At 29.8% G+C, this 18555-nt stretch overlaps 1 protein-coding gene across 3 annotated transcripts in view; it reads right to left on the bottom strand.

Moving 5' to 3' along the window:
* LOC117171503 (chondroitin sulfate proteoglycan 4) overlaps positions 1–18555 on the bottom strand; it is a 128407-nt gene that overhangs the window by 54085 nt on the left and 55767 nt on the right. For all 3 annotated transcript variants that reach the window (XM_033358870.1, XM_033358871.1, XM_033358872.1), the window contains exons 4-5: positions 17299–17530; positions 10616–10832 (exon numbers count right to left, since the gene is read on the bottom strand). In XM_033358870.1, the coding sequence (XP_033214761.1) occupies positions 10616–10832; positions 17299–17530 (449 nt within the window). The remainder of the gene's footprint in view (positions 1–10615; positions 10833–17298; positions 17531–18555) is intronic.

The following is an 18555-nucleotide window of genomic DNA, read 5'->3' as shown; positions in this document are numbered from 1 at the left end:
GGGGAAAGGATTAAACAACCACAACATGGTCCTATTAGGATCAGGAAAAATAAAATGTGAACATTATTTTGCAATATCTGAATAAGCAGTGCCAAACCAAGGTACGCACAAAAAGAAATTGTAATAGAATTTAATATAATAGTTTTTAATATACAATGTAGAAAATTTCGCATTGTGGTCTGTGCACAAATGTCGAGGGTAATGCAAGGACCGAACGCGGAGCGCGAGATAAATGTATTATCGAGCGCGAAGCGCGAGAATGAGCAGTCGCGCACTCTAGGCGCGCAGACTAGTGAGCAAAATAAATTTTCTGGGATTTTAGAAAATATCATGTTTTATGTAATTTCACGGGATTCTGTAATATTTTAATGAATTTCAAAGAATTCAGGGATTTTGTAGGATTGTAAAGCAGTTAATATTTCACGATACTACCTAAGATTTTAAAGGACTTAAAAAAGTTTCAAGTGATATCAAAAGATTTTAAAGGATTTAAAATATTTTAGAAAATTCTAATAGATTCTAAAAAATTTTGTATTAATTTCAATAATTTAAAAGGATTTTCAAGGATTTAAAATATTTTAATATATTTTGAAAGATTCCAAAGCATTTTTCAGAAATTTAAATATTTTCAAATTATTTCAAAAGATTTCAAAGAATTTTAAAGATTTCAGGACATTTTTTTTAATTTCAAGGTATTTTCAACAGCATTAAAGAGTTTCAAGGGATTTTGAAGACATGCAAAGAATTTTTAATATTTTAGAAATTTTAAAAGATTCCAAATGAATTTTCAATTGATTTCAGTAATTTAGTCAGATTTTAAAGGATTCGAAATATTTTAAGGTATTTTCAAAAGCTTTAAAAAGTTTTAAGGGACTTTGAAAAATTGTAAAGGATTTGAAATATTTTATGAAATTTCAAAATCTTTTCAAGCATATTCAATTAATTTCAATAAATTGAAGGAATTTCAAAGGATTTGAATTATTTCAGGCTATCTTTTAAAACAGTCCAAAGCATTTTCTAAGGATTTAAATAGTTTCAAGGGATTTTCAAACGTTTTTTGTGATTTTAAGAGACTTGAAAACATTATCATGCGGCTCTAAAGAATTTTTTTTTAAATTTCCGAATGTTCGTTACATTTCTACAGACTCTCAAAGCTTTCTTTCAATACCTTTAAATATTTGAAATCCGTTTACAAGGAATTTTAATACGTTTTTTTTATGATTTAAAAGATTTGAAGATATTTTCATATATATATGTTCCAAATCATTTGAACTCATTTGAAATTCACCCTCAATTCTTATTAATTAATTCCCGTTCTTATGAATCGAAATATTTAGAACGGTTTTAAATTTTTAAAATCAGTCACTTTTGGTCACTTTTTTCAAATAAATCAGGCTGTAGCAGCCCGAAGAATAGTAATAATTACTAATTTATAAATTTGAAATTTTTTATTCCATTTATAAAAGATTCTATATTAAAAATGTTACAATACAATAGAAAATGGGGAAATTATGAAAGGCGCCTCTTCAAAAATAAATTTCTCTGTAGAATTATCCATTTATTATCTCTAAACATAAGACACAATAAAAATATCCTATCTTAAATGAAATCCGACAATGATCCCTGTACATCAAGTTACCCCAAGGCGTTTTATTATTTATGTTTTATTCATTGTACATGTCTCTCATGCTTTTTTCTCTTACACTTCGCTTATCATTACACTTTATATATTCTTTCTTGATTTATTTTCTCAAGTGTAGTAACTGGTTTCTCTTTATTTTGTTCCATATCAATTTAATTCTAAGGTTGATGCTTGAAATAACTTCTTCGTACTTTGGATTTAGGAAAATATTACCCTTATTTCTATCATGTTGAGCTTAATTTCTTACTTTTCAAAATTCTTTTAATTAAAGGAATTCTGTCTAGAAAAATACGACAAGACTGAAAAAATCTTTAAAACCCGGCGACGGACATTTTTTTCTTTCTTAATGTATTAAGGGGTCCCTTTTATGAGAAATAAGATACAAAGGGTAGTCAATAAAACTTTATCGGTCCAACATCAAATCCAGGAAGGATTTATACTCGTCGATTGAAAAGAGGGTTCATTTTTATGAGTCTTTAAAGGTATTAGCTGGGCTCAACGTGCTTCGGGAAAGGAAAATTTTTCAAAAGCTTGCGAGTTTTATATTTATTAAATAATATTTACATGTTTTTTTCATAGGAAAAATCCCTTAAATAAAACCATTTGCCTTTTTTCAGCACTTGCAATCAGAAACAATATTTATTTAAATTATTATGGTTTATTTGTAAAGAAACATATACCTTTCATCTTTTTATACATCTTTCGTCGAAAAATCTTCAGTTACAGTATAAGACCATAACACTAAATCTTTATTTTTCCGAACCAGAATCATTTTTTTATCAAAACTTTTTTATTTTTATTCCGCCTCCTCATGTCTCAGGATAGAGTTTTTATTACTTTTTTGAATTGAAAAATATATTATTCGTTGCTGTTTAAAGACGACTTGCAAAAAACCAAGAAATTTTAATTTTTTTTTATTTTTCGTTTAAACTAAAAATTGCACTTTTCATCGTGATCATGAACCGAGCCTGTTTCAATTTCAGATTCCTGTCACTTTGAGGATCCACATTCTATTTATCGGAACTGGATAATTTTTTTAATTACACTTTTTTTGCTTCAATGCAGAAACACTCCAGCTCGGGAGTAAAATTTTGTTTCATCTTTGAATGGTGATTTCGATTTTACAGAATGTCGAAGAAAAGCAGATTTTGTTAGTTTTTTAGTTATTATATATAATGGTTTTTTATAATACCTCTTTAATAATTAATCAATAATTAATGGCTAATACCAAAGAAGTTGAAAACAATATCAAATTTTTTTGATAACTTCATAATTCGACATTTTTTTTTCGATTTTTTGAAATCTTTACAATCTTTAAATTATTTGTGAGTCTTTTCTAAGCTTCTTAATATCTTTTAAACTCACTGACGTTTTTTCTAAAATGTTGTAGCTTGCAAAATAAAAAAATATTGTTTAAAAACTTTTACATCTATCCTTTTCCGAAATTATGGAAGATCATTTAAAATTAATTTCAAATTCCTCTTAAAACAACTTTTTCAAAGAAAAAACAATTAATTTCCTATCAAGAATATTATTTTCCTAACAAAAAGAAAGAATCTTTAACGACATAGTAACATTTTGAACCAAAGAAAAGAATTATCAACTAAAAATATGAGTCTTTATTAAAAAAAAATAATAGTTGAATTTTCAACCAGTACACTCCAATTTTTAATCAGAAAATAAAAAGTTTCAACAAAAAAAGAATCATTTGAGAGCAACCAATTGAATTTTCTTGTGAAAGTATGTATTTTCAACCAAGTACATTAATTTTCACCAAAAAACTCTAATATATAAATTTTGAATTAAAAAATATCCATTTTCATCAAAAAAGGTAATATTTACATTTTCAGCTAAGAAAGATCATTTTAGTAAAAGAAAACGAATTTTTAGAAAATTACTTATAGTTTTAGCCAATTACAGTTCAATTTAACAACAACAAAAAAACGAAATTTCGCAATAATAGGGTATCTCTCAGCAAAACAAATTAATTTTCAACCAAATACATTTTCTACTAAAAAATATCAATTTTCTACCAAAAATGTAACAGTTAAATTCATAGTTTGAACAATTTTATTTTTAAAATTAATATTTCTGAAATTAGATTTTGTTATTCTTAAGAAGCTTCTGAACTTTGTGTTCAAAATCTTCAGCAATATTCGTTTTTCTTTAGATTTTTAATAATCTTTTCAACTTTTGAACTATTATGAAATCCTCTTAAACTATCATAGATTTATTAAAGATACTTGATATTTTCTAAAATTGTGCAATCGTGTGACAGTTTTTCGTAATTTTAGGAAATCATTTCAAAAGTTTTGAAATCTTCTCAAGATTTAAAATATTTTCGAAACTTTTCGAAACATATATATTTATGTGTGTGTATCATATGTGCATATAAAAGTGATTTAAAAAATGGCAAATTAATATATCTTTTGAAATAATTCAGCCTTCCTCAAAATTGGTAAAATCTTGCAAAATTAAACAAATCTTCTTAAACTCTTTCAGTTTATTTTACGACATATGTTTAAATCTTCCCAAATAAAAAATTACTCTTTTTAAATAAAATAAGAATTATTTAAAATTTCAGTACGACAGTAAAATTTTTATTACATAATTTGGTTAATTATTAAAGAAAAAATTACGATTAAAATGTTTTCTTTTATCAATAATGTTTAAAAACTTTTAGAACTAAATTTCACCATAAAAGAAAAGTACTTATTTTTGAAAATTTGTAATTGAAAAATTAATAATCACGCTTATTAAGAAATATCACATTTTTCAAAACTTAAAATGTGATTCCTGGCTCGAATTTGTATTCCCAGTTAATTACCAGGATTTCTCGGTTTTATTTTAGTTTCCGGCTGTTTCCCTGTTTCCGGATCGTAGACACTATGACTGGTACGATTTTTGTACGATGATATGATTTTTTCTTTCAAAGAAAGTTCACTTAAACTCATATTCTTGTAAAATTATTCTAAAAATTCGCACCGAGAATTTTACTGACATAAATAAGCAAAATTCATGATTTAATTTTTAATACCTCTTGACATAAATACCTAGAATTGCTCGTTATCTTCAGATAAAGTATAAAAGCCGTTAAGAAAGTTGCACTTTAAAGCCTTCCTGGTTTTATTGTACTCGAGAATGGCATGAATTTTTCAGTACCTTTTTATGATAGACATATAATGACAATATGCAGCGAATTGCGCCTATAGAAAGTAGGAACTTTTTCAAACTCTTTATGCAGGCTCAAACGGGAAATATCTTTTTCCATCTGCCTGAAGTTGAGAAAATGTATAAAGAAACAGTTTTCTTAGTTCTAGAGTATAGATAGTTACATAAATTTTTCCAATTCTTTCTTATTTCAAAGAAAATAAAGAAAATACTTATTATTGAAACTTATATGACTGATTGATAAAATGGCCTATGAAACAAGGTATATTTATTACATTTAAGTTGAAGTTCTTGCATTTTGATATGGTTGGAATTATTTTTTAAAGATTTTTAATGAAAAATGAAAAATGAAATAATTTCCAATGAGAAATATTCTGATTCATATGGCGATCATTTTAAGACGCTCCAAAGTTGACAGTCCCTGTGGAAAATCTATTTTTTCCATTAAAATTTTTTTCATTAAACTAAATCAAAATTGATGCAACAAGATAAAAGATTCTCTTACTCCAAGCGAATCGATTGACTTATAATAATATTAAGACATTAAATTGAAAATTAAGGAAGCGCTGCTCATTTGCAATATTTGAAAAATCTTCTTTTTGTTGCAGTAAAACTTGTTTTTGGTACCAATATTTAAAGTTAATGTAAAAATTAAAAATACTCCATAATTCGAGACGAATTGATTGATTAACAAATGTAGATATCACGATGTTTGTCCAGATTATAGTGAAAATCTGAGCAGGAAAAAATTCTAAAGTATGGTACAAAGTGCATGTTGCAGATGAAAGGTTTTGCCGCCTGTACTGATACAGAGATTTAGAAATATTGGGCCAATTAACGATTATTTTCTGTTTAGTGGAAGGTAAAAAAGTATACTATATTTCAGAATTCTCAATTTTGAATTTCTGTAAGTTTCTAAAAATAAACAAGAAAAAATCTAAAAAACTATATGAATTTCTTTGATACTTTCTGTGCACAATGGTATATTTTAGATTCAGGCATAATTATTTGTTATTAACTTATTAACAAACGAGTAGCGAGTTCTCATCTCCGAAACTAAAGAACGTAGTGAGATAATTTTGAAAGCAAATTGCACATTTTTGGCTTTTGAAAGTGGTGTGTTTTATTGACCCACTAACCCTACCCCCTGCTCTAATTTCTCCTCATTTTTCCGCTACTTCTCCTACGTCCTCTACACTCCCAATCTCATTTTATCTCACTTTAAGACATAATCACATACACACACAGAATACAAGATCATTTTTGTGTGCTAATGAGCAAAAAGTTGCCCTGAAATGTTTACAAAAAGATTTTCTTCAGAAAATACAGAAGGATTTTCAATAATTAGCGGGATGACACTCACAATAGAAGTGAGTGTGAAAGAAAGATGTAGTTTTAGGAGTAGCAGTAGCACAGGCAATATCTCCTACTGCGAGCGTAGGTACTTAGATAATTGGAAAGTCCTTTGTATTTTCCGAAAAAGAAAATTATTTTTTTAAATATTCAAGCGCAGCTTTTTGCTCATTGACACTACATGAACATTTGCCGAGATGACTTATAATGAGATGATAATAACTTAGTGCTAATGGTTATTTTTTATTCTAAAATATACTATTATGCAGTTAAAGGATTAAAGAAATCCATACGATTTTTTTCAGATTTTTTTGTTATTTGTTTTTAGAGACTGACAGCCATTCAAAGTTGAGTATTCTGAAATTATCGTAAAATGATAATACTATTCCACATTTCACTCGCTTCTGAAGTCATCCTAGGTTTTTTCTGTTAATAAATTATGTGAAGACCTGTGAAAGAATCAAAATAGCGTTCTAAAAGGTAGTTTTGAAATGTTTAAGGGTATTTTTCTATCACTGGCATACGTTTAGGCGTTTACAAGGTCATTATTAATGATTTAAGGACTAAAATACCTAATGTATATGAAAAAAGCACATTGTGGATTTTTCTGTTTGAAGGGTATTATTCTGAATAAAATTAGCGTAAATTTATTTTCAAATGATTTTACATTCTTACAACCACAAAGTTTAATTAATATTTTCCAGTGTTCAGGGGCCTTGTTCCACAGATGAGAAATTTTCTTTAATTCATAAAAAAATACAAAAAAATATTTTTGGATAAAATTAAAAAAATAGAGGGGTGAGATAACTAAGGAAATTTTTTTTGGGCTATCCTATTGAGTCTAATAGGGTACTAGGGAGCCAACTATGCTGCTAAAGCTAAAGCACGCTGTTTTCTGAACAAGGCGTTAATAACTATTGCAATTTTTACTTGCCTTTACAACCCATCAAATATGTGTGACTTGCTGAAAGGATGAGTGCGTGTAGTAGTGAATACCGGTGCGCATGCCGAACGGGGAGGAAAGATCAAAGGGAAGAGGTACGAAGTCGTTAGCGAATTGCGTCATTGTTAATAGTTATAATATACAATTTCGTATAATTTGATGATTAAAAAATATTATTTTCCCATCTAAACACTCATCCTTTCCCATGTTTTTAAAATATAAGTCAAATAATCAATTTGAACTCTACAAAACTCTTTTGGAAGATTCTAAGCACTGTCTGAAAATAAAATTATCGAGGAAATATTCGGCGACAGGATGATAAAATTCTTTGTTTTGAAAGTTCATTTTTTATTTTTATACCTTTAAACTCCCTGAATATTTTTGAAAATGTACAAAAAAATATTGGGATTCAACACCTAGAATAAATTTTGGTCTAGGTAGTTTAACCAGCCCCCGATGAGAGCCCTAAATGACTGACTAGGTAATGGAGGACATTTTTTTTAATGTTCACTTTTTATTTTTGGTTCTTATAATCACACTGGGATTTTTTGGGAAATATGCAAAAATAAATTTAGGCTTGAAATTTTTTTAATTCGTTGGTCATAACGGGCTAGCTAGTCCCCAAATAGGGCTCTAGCTGGACACAATTATGTTCCGAGAAATTTATACACGGGTGCCTCAAAAATGTTTAGGTTTAAAACTGCCAGAAAAAATAATCTGTATCTATAAGCGAATTTTTTTGTTTATAGCTAGTATATTAATCAAAAATTACTGGGACCATCATTTAGGAATTCTATTTGATTTCTAAAAAAAATTATAAAATTTTTTTTATTGTATGTTGTGATGTCTATAAGTAATTGGAAATTATTGTGTTTTCAAAAATAGAGATTTGCGTTCCACATAATTGTATTCGGCAGAATGTTACTAACACAACCATACAATTTACAAAAAATTCAAAACTAAAGATAATTAGCCAAAAAATGGTTATTCTTTTAATTTGTATTGAAAAAATCACATTTATCGCCCTTAATGTTCCTAAAAAATTAGTAAAATTTGTATACATCCAAAAGTTTTCTGCGAGTTATTTATCAATCAATAAAATCGTTCTCTAATTATCGCCATTATAAATTTAAAAACATGTTTTTTCCAGCGCCAAAAGATATTTTTCTTGAAACAAGCTTGTATGTACAACTTTTTTTAACATCTAGTTTTGGTAAAATAAATAATTATGACAATACACCATTTTCACTACAAAATATTTAGATTTTTGATATTGTTTTTTGTTTGCTTGGAAAAGTTGATTTTAAGATTTCGTAAAGGTAAGAATTGATTTTTCACAGTTTTATACGAGAGAAAAGATTAGGATCGATCATGTTTGATTTAAGTAACCCTAATATTGTTTTTATTGTTAAGGAATGTTGTCGTTTATATTAACTGATCAGATATTAATTTTATGAATAAATATTTTAAAAATCAATAATAAAATTATACATTTGGCTGAAAAAACTTTTTAGTATCATAGGCATAAATAAACAATAAGAGTCTTTCAGAAGAAAAACTTATCCACAGATTATTTAAATCTAAATAATTTAATTAAATAAATTTAATAATTTAAATCTAAATTATTTAAATTTAAGTACTAAAATTAAAAATCAAGTCTAAAAACAAGCGCGCCTACAAAAAAGGGTTTTTTATCGAATTAAGACGTTAATTAAATCGTTCCACCTCCCCACTTCCATAACTTCCAACACTCGTCTTTCCCTAATTTTTTTCTCTAACAATTACTTTTTCTTTTCTACTCACCATCATTTCTAATCATTTCTCCCGACTTTCCCTTCTTTCCATTTTAATCCCCTGCTTTACCTCTCCTCAATTTCCCTATCATCACATACATCCCTCCCTTTATTTCCCCTACTTTACCTATTTCTCCTCCACTCACTTCCCCTACTTTCAATCCACTCACTGCCCCACTACCCCCTTTATTTCTCCTACATTCAATTCGACTACTTCTCTTCACTTCAACTCCTTGGAAAAAGTACCATGGACGGACGGTTGGACACCCCACCGTAATTATAACGGCTTCTGTCTGGAGCTACGAAACCCAAAAAAACAATAATTTTCAATTGTTTATAGATGTCAAAAACTAAACTAACAAATTAAAAAAAGATTTCTTATTTCTCTAGAAGACGTATTGAATGGTAATCTCAATCACTTTTGATTATTTTTTTGCTAAAAATATAAAACTTCATTTAAAAATGAGTTTTCGTTACTATCAAGTATTTTTACGGGTCAAGCTTTAATATTTGACTTACATTAAAAAAAAGCTTTTTCACTTTTCAACAAAAGCCTTCATTGAAGCACCCTAACGCATTGAGGCTTAAGTTGTACCATTTTAGTCAACACATTTTTCTTTAAAAAAAAATTTTTTAATCAGATATGGTTTAGAGGTCCCCTACTTTATTTTTCTCTTTTTATATATTTTATTGTTGATTTTATTTTTTGAAGAATATCTTGAAAATGCCCTTATATATTACTATAATTGTAAGGGAGAGAGGGCAATATTTGTGTTAGAAAGGAGAGCAAGGAAATCAGGAACTTATAGCGAGAATGAGATGCGGTTTCATGGAAAATTATAATAGGTTCTGACTTTCTAGAGAGAAGAGAATGTTTGAATTATTCGGGAAAGGAGATGCGAAAGCTGAGCCCTGGTTGGAGGAGTGTGAAGAGGTTGAAAGGAGTGGGATAAGTATGGAGGTATTGTTGCATGAAAGGGGTGACAAAAGGGCAGTAGCATGGGTGAAGGGGGTGTTGGTTAAGATGTACAAAAAGAGAAGGAAGGAGGAAGAGTAATGGAGAAGGAAATATTGTAAATAGGAGAGTGATGTAGATGTAAGAAAACTGTAAATGCTGTAAATCGTAGTAAATAGTAGTTAAGAAAAGAGCGACATGCGTGCGAAGCGAGACGAGGCGCAGCGAGGAAGGTTAGGCTATAGAAACGAGCGGATTAGTTATAACGTGTGGATAGATGGTATTGTGTAAGAGATAGTTGTAAGAAAATTCTGTAAAAACAATGGAAGTGTAAGCAAGTCAATTTTTTAAGGCCAGCAGGCCGAAAAATAAACGTTTATCTATCTATCTACTGGTCTCGCATTTTTCTATGAAAAGTAACATATAATTTACAAATCATATTTGGTAATTGGCCCATCCTATATTATATTCCTACAGACGAATGTAAAACAAGGAGGATTTGAATTTTCCTTATGAATGACTTTAAAAATTTTTAATAAATAAATATATGCATTTTCGAGACATTGTGAAAATAAAACAAAAAACTCAATAAAAAAAGAACAAAACGAGATATTTAAATCATATCCAATTTTGAATTTCTTTCTTTTTTTTTTAAATGTTGGTGTGTCAAAAGAAATAATTTAGGTAAGTGTGCGTATTCAAATTCTAAAATAATTATTTCTGCCTTATAAAATGAATCACTCTTATGTATGTATTACCTTGAACCGGATCGAGGAATTTGTCTCGGTATCGCAATGAATGATTTGTCTTCGACAAAACTAATGTTTGTACTCCGCGTAGCATCGAATTCTGGAGAACAACCCCAAGTGACTGCTGTCGCTTCTGATTGGCTCTTTCGAGAACGAGCGTATTCTATTACCCTGGCCCCATTGTAAACGATGTCCGCCATACATCCCCTCAAGTATTCCATGTGTCCTGAAACAGAAAGGTGGAAATTAACTTCTCGGCGATTGGAAATTAAAATTTTGATTAGAGGATCAAATTTCAATTAGAAATTTTAATTTTAATTGCAGTTATAATTATATTTATTAAAGAATCTCGTTATTTAATATTCAGTTATCCTCCTCAGAGTCACCATACCTGCATGGAAACTTTTTAACTATTCCCCCCGTGGCATTTGTTATTTACTATTTGGTTATCCTCCTGAGAGCAATGACTTTATTTAAACTTTTCAACTTTTTCCTTTTCCCGTTCTTTATTTAATATTAGGTTATTCTTCTATGAACAACACATTTATTTCTCTTTATTTCTCTTTTCTTCACTCCTCTTTCCCATTTCCCGTTCCTCATATTATGTGATGGTATTTTCAGCAATCTTGGTGAACCCCTCCTAAAAATGTTATGTGACACTGAAACTGACCCCCCTCCCATTTTTAATCACGAAATACAAATGTAATTTAATATAACCGTCAATCGCGCATCATTCATAAGTTCAAGCTTTTTTATACTAGTAGGATAATACGTGTAATAAAATTTTTTAAACATTTCTCATATTCAAAAACATTGTTATAATTTAATGAATAAATTAGACGGCAGATTAACTTTACAGAACGGTCTACCATTATATTTTTGGCCCGGGATTCATCTCGTTGAGTTAAAAATATTTTACTATTTGGATGAACATTGAATCATTTTTTGAAAGTGCAACTATTTTTTTGAAAATTTAACTAATTTCTTCAATTCGTTTCATTTTTTGTTGGAAATTCAGTTTTTTAAATTAAAATTTAACTATTCTATTTTTGGTTAAAAATGTATCTTTTGTAGTTCAAAAATCAACTATTCAGTTGACAATTCAACTTTTATAGTTGAAAATTCATGTATTTTGTTGCCACTTCAGGCTGTTTGTAGAAACTTAATTTTCTTAGTCGAAAAGTCATCTTTTTTGTTTCAAATCATCCTTTTTGGATGATAATTCTTATTTTCCGGTCAAAAAGTCAACTGCTTTCTTAAAAAATCGACTTTTTAGCTCGAATAGTTAATTATTTTGCTGAAAATTCATTTATCTGTTTGAGGGTTCAACTATATTGTTAAAAATTCGTCTATTCACGTTGAACTAAACTGGTAAAAATCATTTATTTTGGTGAATTCGACTTTCGATAGAGAATTAATTAATCTCCCTAGTTGAAAATTCATTTTTGTAAATTGAAAGTGTACCCACGTAGTTAAAATTCAAATATTTAAAAAAAATTTAATTATTTTATTCAAAAGTTAAATTATTTTTATTATATTTTATTACCTATTTCCTTCTCATTATTTACTTTTCAGTTATTTCCCTCAGAGAAATACTCAAATGAAAACTGTTTAACATTCTTCTTTCCTCACTCTCTCTCTCTCTCTCTTTCTTAACTCTCCCCCTTTAACTTAACTCTCCCTTTCTCTACTCGACCTTTCCCCTACACTGTTTCCTTTTTTGATTTTCCCCATTCAATTCCCGATTCCCCTTTATTTCCCTTCGTTATTTATTCACCTTTCATTTATTATTTATGTATTTCTCTTTATTCCCCCCTTTATTATGAGACATTTCACATTTTCCGGTACCCTTTCCTCTCCACCTATTTCATTTTAAATGCTCCTTGTCCTCTACCTTATCTCATTTCCCTCTAGTTATTTAAGATTCGGTTATTTCTTTATTATATATTTGCCTTCCCTATTTCCTGTTTCCTTTCCTCCTTCCCCTTCACATTTTCTCATTTACCATTTCCATCTCGTTTTTTACTTTTTACTTTTACCCCTCAGAGAAATATCTTTATAAAAACTGTTAAGCTTTGCCCTTTTACCGCTCCCTCTTTTCTCTTTTCTCTTTTCCCCTTACAGCCACCACTCAATTTCCCTTTTCCCCTACTCTATGTCCCTTCTTCCTTTTTCCCCTTTTCATTTTCCCTTTTCTCCGCTTCCCACGAACCTTCCTTATTTCTACTTATGCTTTTTCTCCTGCTTCCCTTTCCCCCTTTTCCTCTTTTCTTCTACTATTAACATTCTGGTTATTACCCTAAGAGCAATTATCTTTGAGAAAAAATATTTACTCCTTATTTTCCCTTTTCCTCTTTCTCGTTGCCCCTTACCTTTCCCTTTCTTATTTCTCAACCGCCCTTCCTTTTTCCCATTTCATATTTGCCTTTCGTAATTTACTTTTCGGTTATACGCCTCAGAGCATCAAAATAATGAAAAATGTTAAACTTTCTCCTTTCCCCAACGCTATTTCCCGTTTTTGCTTGCAGTGCTGTCTTTCCATTTACCTGTTCCCTTTCCTCGTAACCATTTTGTCTGCCCCCTCACTTTTACCCCGTGCCTCTTTACTCTTCCCTTTACGCTCCCTCTTCACCCTTTCTCATTTTAACATTCCCATATCTCTCTAATTTTTCACTTTTCGGTGATTCCCCCCTCCCCAGGAATACTTCCAGGAAAAATTTTATACTTTCCCCTTTCACCTCTACCCTTTGCGTCCAGCCCCTTTCCCTTTTTCCTACAAGAAAATGTTGTAAAGTGTTGCTAGCCCGCAAACTATCTAACCAATTAAAATTAAAAAATTAACTATTTCATTTCAGTTATGTAAAGGGGTGAAATACCTAACATCTAAATCGATAAATGAAAAAATAGTAATTCGTTCAACCAGTAAGGTCTTTGATTCCCTGCTTGAGCTGAAGAAGTTACTTGAACAAGTAACTTCACCGCAAGATGACAAATGGAATTCCCTCGTTAAGATCGTTCCTCAAAATCAACCAACTTGTCTTATGTTTCGGAAGCAACACAATAGAAATATGCACAGAGAAAATCAGGCAAATAGTTTTGAACTCTAATTGTCAATCTAACTATTGTATATTAGTATGAAGAGTGAATTTCACGTTCAAAATAATTTATTTTTATTCTATTTATTTATATAATTCCCACTTTTTGAAACTTTTTTCAGCTCTCGACCTGATTTCTAGTTCCAAGGAGTTTTATTTCCACTATAATACACACCCCCATGTATTGTACGTAACTTTTTTATTTTTGCAATGTTTCGCTAGCCTGGCCTTGGACATATATTAAACTTTAACGAAGCGCTTTTACGTGAGAAATAATGATGTATGAGACATCAAAGCATTGCAAGTTTTTAAAACAAGGTAAAATACGCTCCTGCTTTTCCAGCTAGAAAATTATACATTGTTAAAGGATCGCTAGACACAGCTTTTTTGGCGCGTAAAATTTAGTTGAGTACCTTCGGTACTGCACAGGTAGTGCGAGTTGGTTGTTTCTTTTCCAAATTTAAAAAAATTATGTACATAAAATGAACACTCTCACCCTTCAATCAAACATCAATAAAGAATCATTGAACCTCTTGTCTCCTCTCATACCCCTTGAGTCGTTACGTGTTTTGCGTACAGCTCCTCCTTCTGGCAGTGAGAAAATATTAAAATTAATCGAATCGTTTGAGCAGAGGCTAAGAAATTTGTAATTTGACATCCGAAGAGGGTTAAGAAATTTGAAATCGAGTAATAGCGTCTAGTCTCTTTTTTGATATGAAAACTTAACATTTTTTAAATTTGAAAAAAATTCCTGTTAGTTAAAGATTATAGCGAATTTATTATATTAAGGTTCCTGCTAATGAACACAAATAAAAAATGATAAATTCCCCAAAAACGTTTTATTTTTTAATTAATTAAATTTAACATTTTTTAGAAAAAGTTGAACATGTTGAACCTGAAATTCTTTCAGCTTGAACCTAAGAAAATTTGTGTTATTTTGGTTAAAAAATTTTGTTTCTTATTTCCAATTTTTCAAATTCGAGCAAATAATTAAAAATTCCTAAATTCCTAAATCATCAAAAATATTTTTTTCAAAGAAGCAAAATGATATAATGTTTCTTTCATTTAAACTAAAGAAATTTCAGGTTCGGAATATTGAAATTCTTTTTTTTAATTTGCTATTATTATTTATTGGTAAAAACAGAACGCATAAAAAATCGCCATAATTTTTGAAAAAAAAGAGAACAGAAGACATTAAAGGATTGTTATTGAAATGTGAAAAAGTAGTGTATTAAAATAAAATGTGTAATCGACAGGAATAGCAAAAGAATTTTTTCAAGTGTTGAAAACTTTTTTGCTTTTAAAAATGTATTAGAGAACAATGTTATGAGTCTGGTAAATTATAAATATAAGCCCAGTAAATTTAAGAAAAAACTGAACTTCGTCTTTTTCCAGAAGATCTTTTTCCAGCCGGCTTAAAAAAACCTTTCTTACATTCGAGGACATAGTGGTGGCAACATTTCTTATATTTTTGTAAACTTATTTTTATCAGTTAAATGCTAATTTTTAATTTTTTTAAATTTTCTAAGTGAGCTGGAAAAATATATTTCAGAACAATAAACGAATAGATTTTTGTCAGTCTTTTCAAAGTTTTATCAATTTTTTTCCTAGTGTATTTTATCAACGAAAAATTTAAAGGTTAAATTCACAATATTGAAAAGAGAAAAATAATTTTTTTTTCATGATAAAAAAACATTGGCATATTTTTTCGATCACAGCTTAAGAAATGTCAAGCATGCTAACCCTTTTCCAGCTCATTCAGGGCTAGTTTTACCGAAAATTCTATTACACTATTCAGTGACAAAGTTTTAACTTGAAAAAATATTTTTTTTTTCTAATTTTATTTTATTATTGCCTATCAAAAACTGTACTGGCCAATTGGAGATTTTTTTTCAATTTTTCAAATTTTGGAATTTTTAAATCCATACACAGAACAGAAGATATTATCCAATTAAAGTAAAAGCCACTACTTAGTACTGTTGGGTCCATACAACTTTTACCCATTATTAGAAACCGCTACCCAAAAAAGTTTTTTTTTCGATGCACATTTCTATGTATGACATGGCATTAATATGATTTCAACTCCATTTTTTGGATGTCTCTTAAAATATTCCTTAATATTTTGAAATCTTTTGGGTTATATAAAATCCTGATGCGACAGAAAAAACGTCTTTCTAGAATATCAAACCACATTCTATTTGGCGAAAATTAAAAAAACCGCTCGTTTCAACTGGCATAAAACAATTACTTCAAGAAATTATTAAATACATATTTTGTAAATAATATCTCAAATTTCCCTTCCATTGTCTCGTTTTGCAATTTCAAAATAATTTACAAGCGTAAAGCGAGATGAATATGAATTTCTAGAACCATGGCGTCACTAGAGCGTACAATTTTCAGATGAATTGTCGTGAATATGTAAATTGAATTTCGGGTCGACCCTTGAGTACGTCCCGGGAGAACGTTTGCCCGAATCTTGACTCTGGTCTCTCTTAAGGTTGAAATAATATTCTCTAAAGAGAAGATTATTCCCCTCCGGAAAATTGCTCTGCTTTCTTAATATGAATTTCAAAACAAAATATAGAATATAGATCCCTTGAATTCGCAAACCTAAACACGTGAGAGCCCCTTTCAAATCAATGACATCCCACTGGATTCACGTCACGTCATATCGTGGAGCAGATTTGGGACCCTAATATTTACCGTTGGGAAACGAATTTCACTAGGGATGTACAAACACATTGCGTCGAACAAAGCAAAATATGTGCACGTACAAGTTATTTCAAAAAGGAAATTAGTTTTTGAAATTTTTGTAGGGCCCGTCCATAAAGAACGTTATCAATTTCGAGCAATTTTTTTATTTCCTTCTGTCCATCCTTGTTAACGATCTGTAGGGAATTAATGCGAGAATAAATTGTTTTTCATATTAATCTTGATTCCGTATTCGGTTAAATATGTAACGTCGAAAAATATTTTCAAGAAATAAACTGAATTTCCAAACAAACAAAATTTCTACCAAAAGAGATGATTTTTCATCCTGAAAAGGAAAATTTACAATCAAATATTTGAACTCCTAACAAAATTGTTAAATATTTAAGCCAACAAGACGAATTTTTCGATAACAGTTTAATTTTTAATAGAAAAGTTGATTTTTAAAAAAGAAAAATGATTTCTGAAACAAAAAAGATTACTTTTACCGTAAAAGATGATTTTTCAATCCAAATCGACCCAATAGTTGAATTTTCCATCAAATACAAACCAAATACATAGTAGAAAGTCAAAGGAATTCTTTAAAAAGGGAAAAAGAGGGAAGTAGAAGAAAAAGTGTGAAGTCTGGAATATGAAAGTGATTTCCAAATTTATTAAGATATTATTGAACTCACCGTTTCAGGACAATTCATCTATCGCATAATTCGCGAACTTTGTTCAAATTTAAAATCAGAAAAAGTAATACTGGTCCCCTTAAATTGTTAACATTGTTTATGGACGGTCCCGTTATAAGTTCTATTTAAAAACATACTTTCTATTTTTTCTGTAATTAATATGTTTTTCCCGATTACTTTTTTGTTCCCTAATTGTTTACAAAATATAACTTACCCAGAAATAACTCGTTAAAGTCTCCCCGTCCGCCAATGAGGACACCATAGTGGATGTTCAGCTCAAAAAATCTTCCTCTCAGCAAAAATTGTGTGGTATGGATTACGTCAATTTGCAGGGTTATATTTGCTTCCCGCCTTGTCAAGTTGACCTCATGCCAGCTATTATCATTGAGAGTTAGGCGCTGAGCACTTGGTATTTCACTCTCCCCAGCACCTAAATTAATGTGAACCTTAAAGGTAAAACGAGACCATAATTAATTAAGGAAATCTTTCTCGGTAATCTGAGCGGATTTGTCAACTGATAGGAAAGCTCAAGCGGATGTTTCTCCGGCTCTTCTTCATTTTAATTAGTCAGTAGCTTTAGAGGATTTTCCAGAGAATTGTTAATTATGATTACCTAATCTCAGCTTGTATATCAAACAGAAAATTTATTGTCAAATTACTATTATTTTAAATACAACAATTTATAATAGTGCGTGCTTCAATTTTCTAGATTGTACAATTATGTTCTTGTTTTTAATTTACGTATTATACAATGCAGAAAAATTAATTCATTTTAAATCTTTTACAAGTGCAAAACTCGTATATCTTCCCGACCGGGATAATGGGGGAAATCTTGGAAACGACCCGGAATTTCATTAAGTGAGCGTGATTTTTCATTGGATTTGATTAAAATTAATATTAAAGTGTTATGGTACTTTAACTCTTAGTTCGTTCAATCATGAAATGAACAATGAACAACTCGAGGCAAAATCCTAATACTCGATAAGTCCTCCCTGTATGCTCTGTCACGAAAAATAAAGTTATGCGCGAGGTTGTAGAGAGCTTTTCAGTCCTCGTTTTTCCTCGAAAACGCTCGAAAATTGCGAATTCGGAAATAAGTAGGCTTCCACGAGCATTAAAGACACTTTAGCGAGCACTTATGAAACATTGAATATTTGTTTGAAATCTCGCTATGCGCTCCGTCAGTACTCTAAAATCATCGGGCAAACTCGGTTTGACAGAGCACGGAGGGAGTTTCAGAATATCGCGAAAGCCTCTTTAGTGCTCGCGGAAGCCTACTTATTTCCGAATTCCCAATTTTCAAGCGTTTTCGAGGAAAACTTTTTTTTTATTCGAGGAATACTTTTAAATCGATAATGATGATAATATAAGTGATACTGTTTGCAATTTTTTATATTTTTTAAGTGTTTAAAGTCTTTGAAATCTTGAAATCTAATGTATACTCAAGCTCATAAAATATTATTTATTCGAA

The sequence above is a fragment of the Belonocnema kinseyi genome, chromosome 4 (assembly GCF_010883055.1).
Source record: "Belonocnema kinseyi isolate 2016_QV_RU_SX_M_011 chromosome 4, B_treatae_v1, whole genome shotgun sequence".
Classification (NCBI taxonomy): Eukaryota; Metazoa; Arthropoda; class Insecta; order Hymenoptera; family Cynipidae; genus Belonocnema; species Belonocnema kinseyi.
This window is presented reverse-complemented; position numbering and strand designations above follow the sequence as displayed.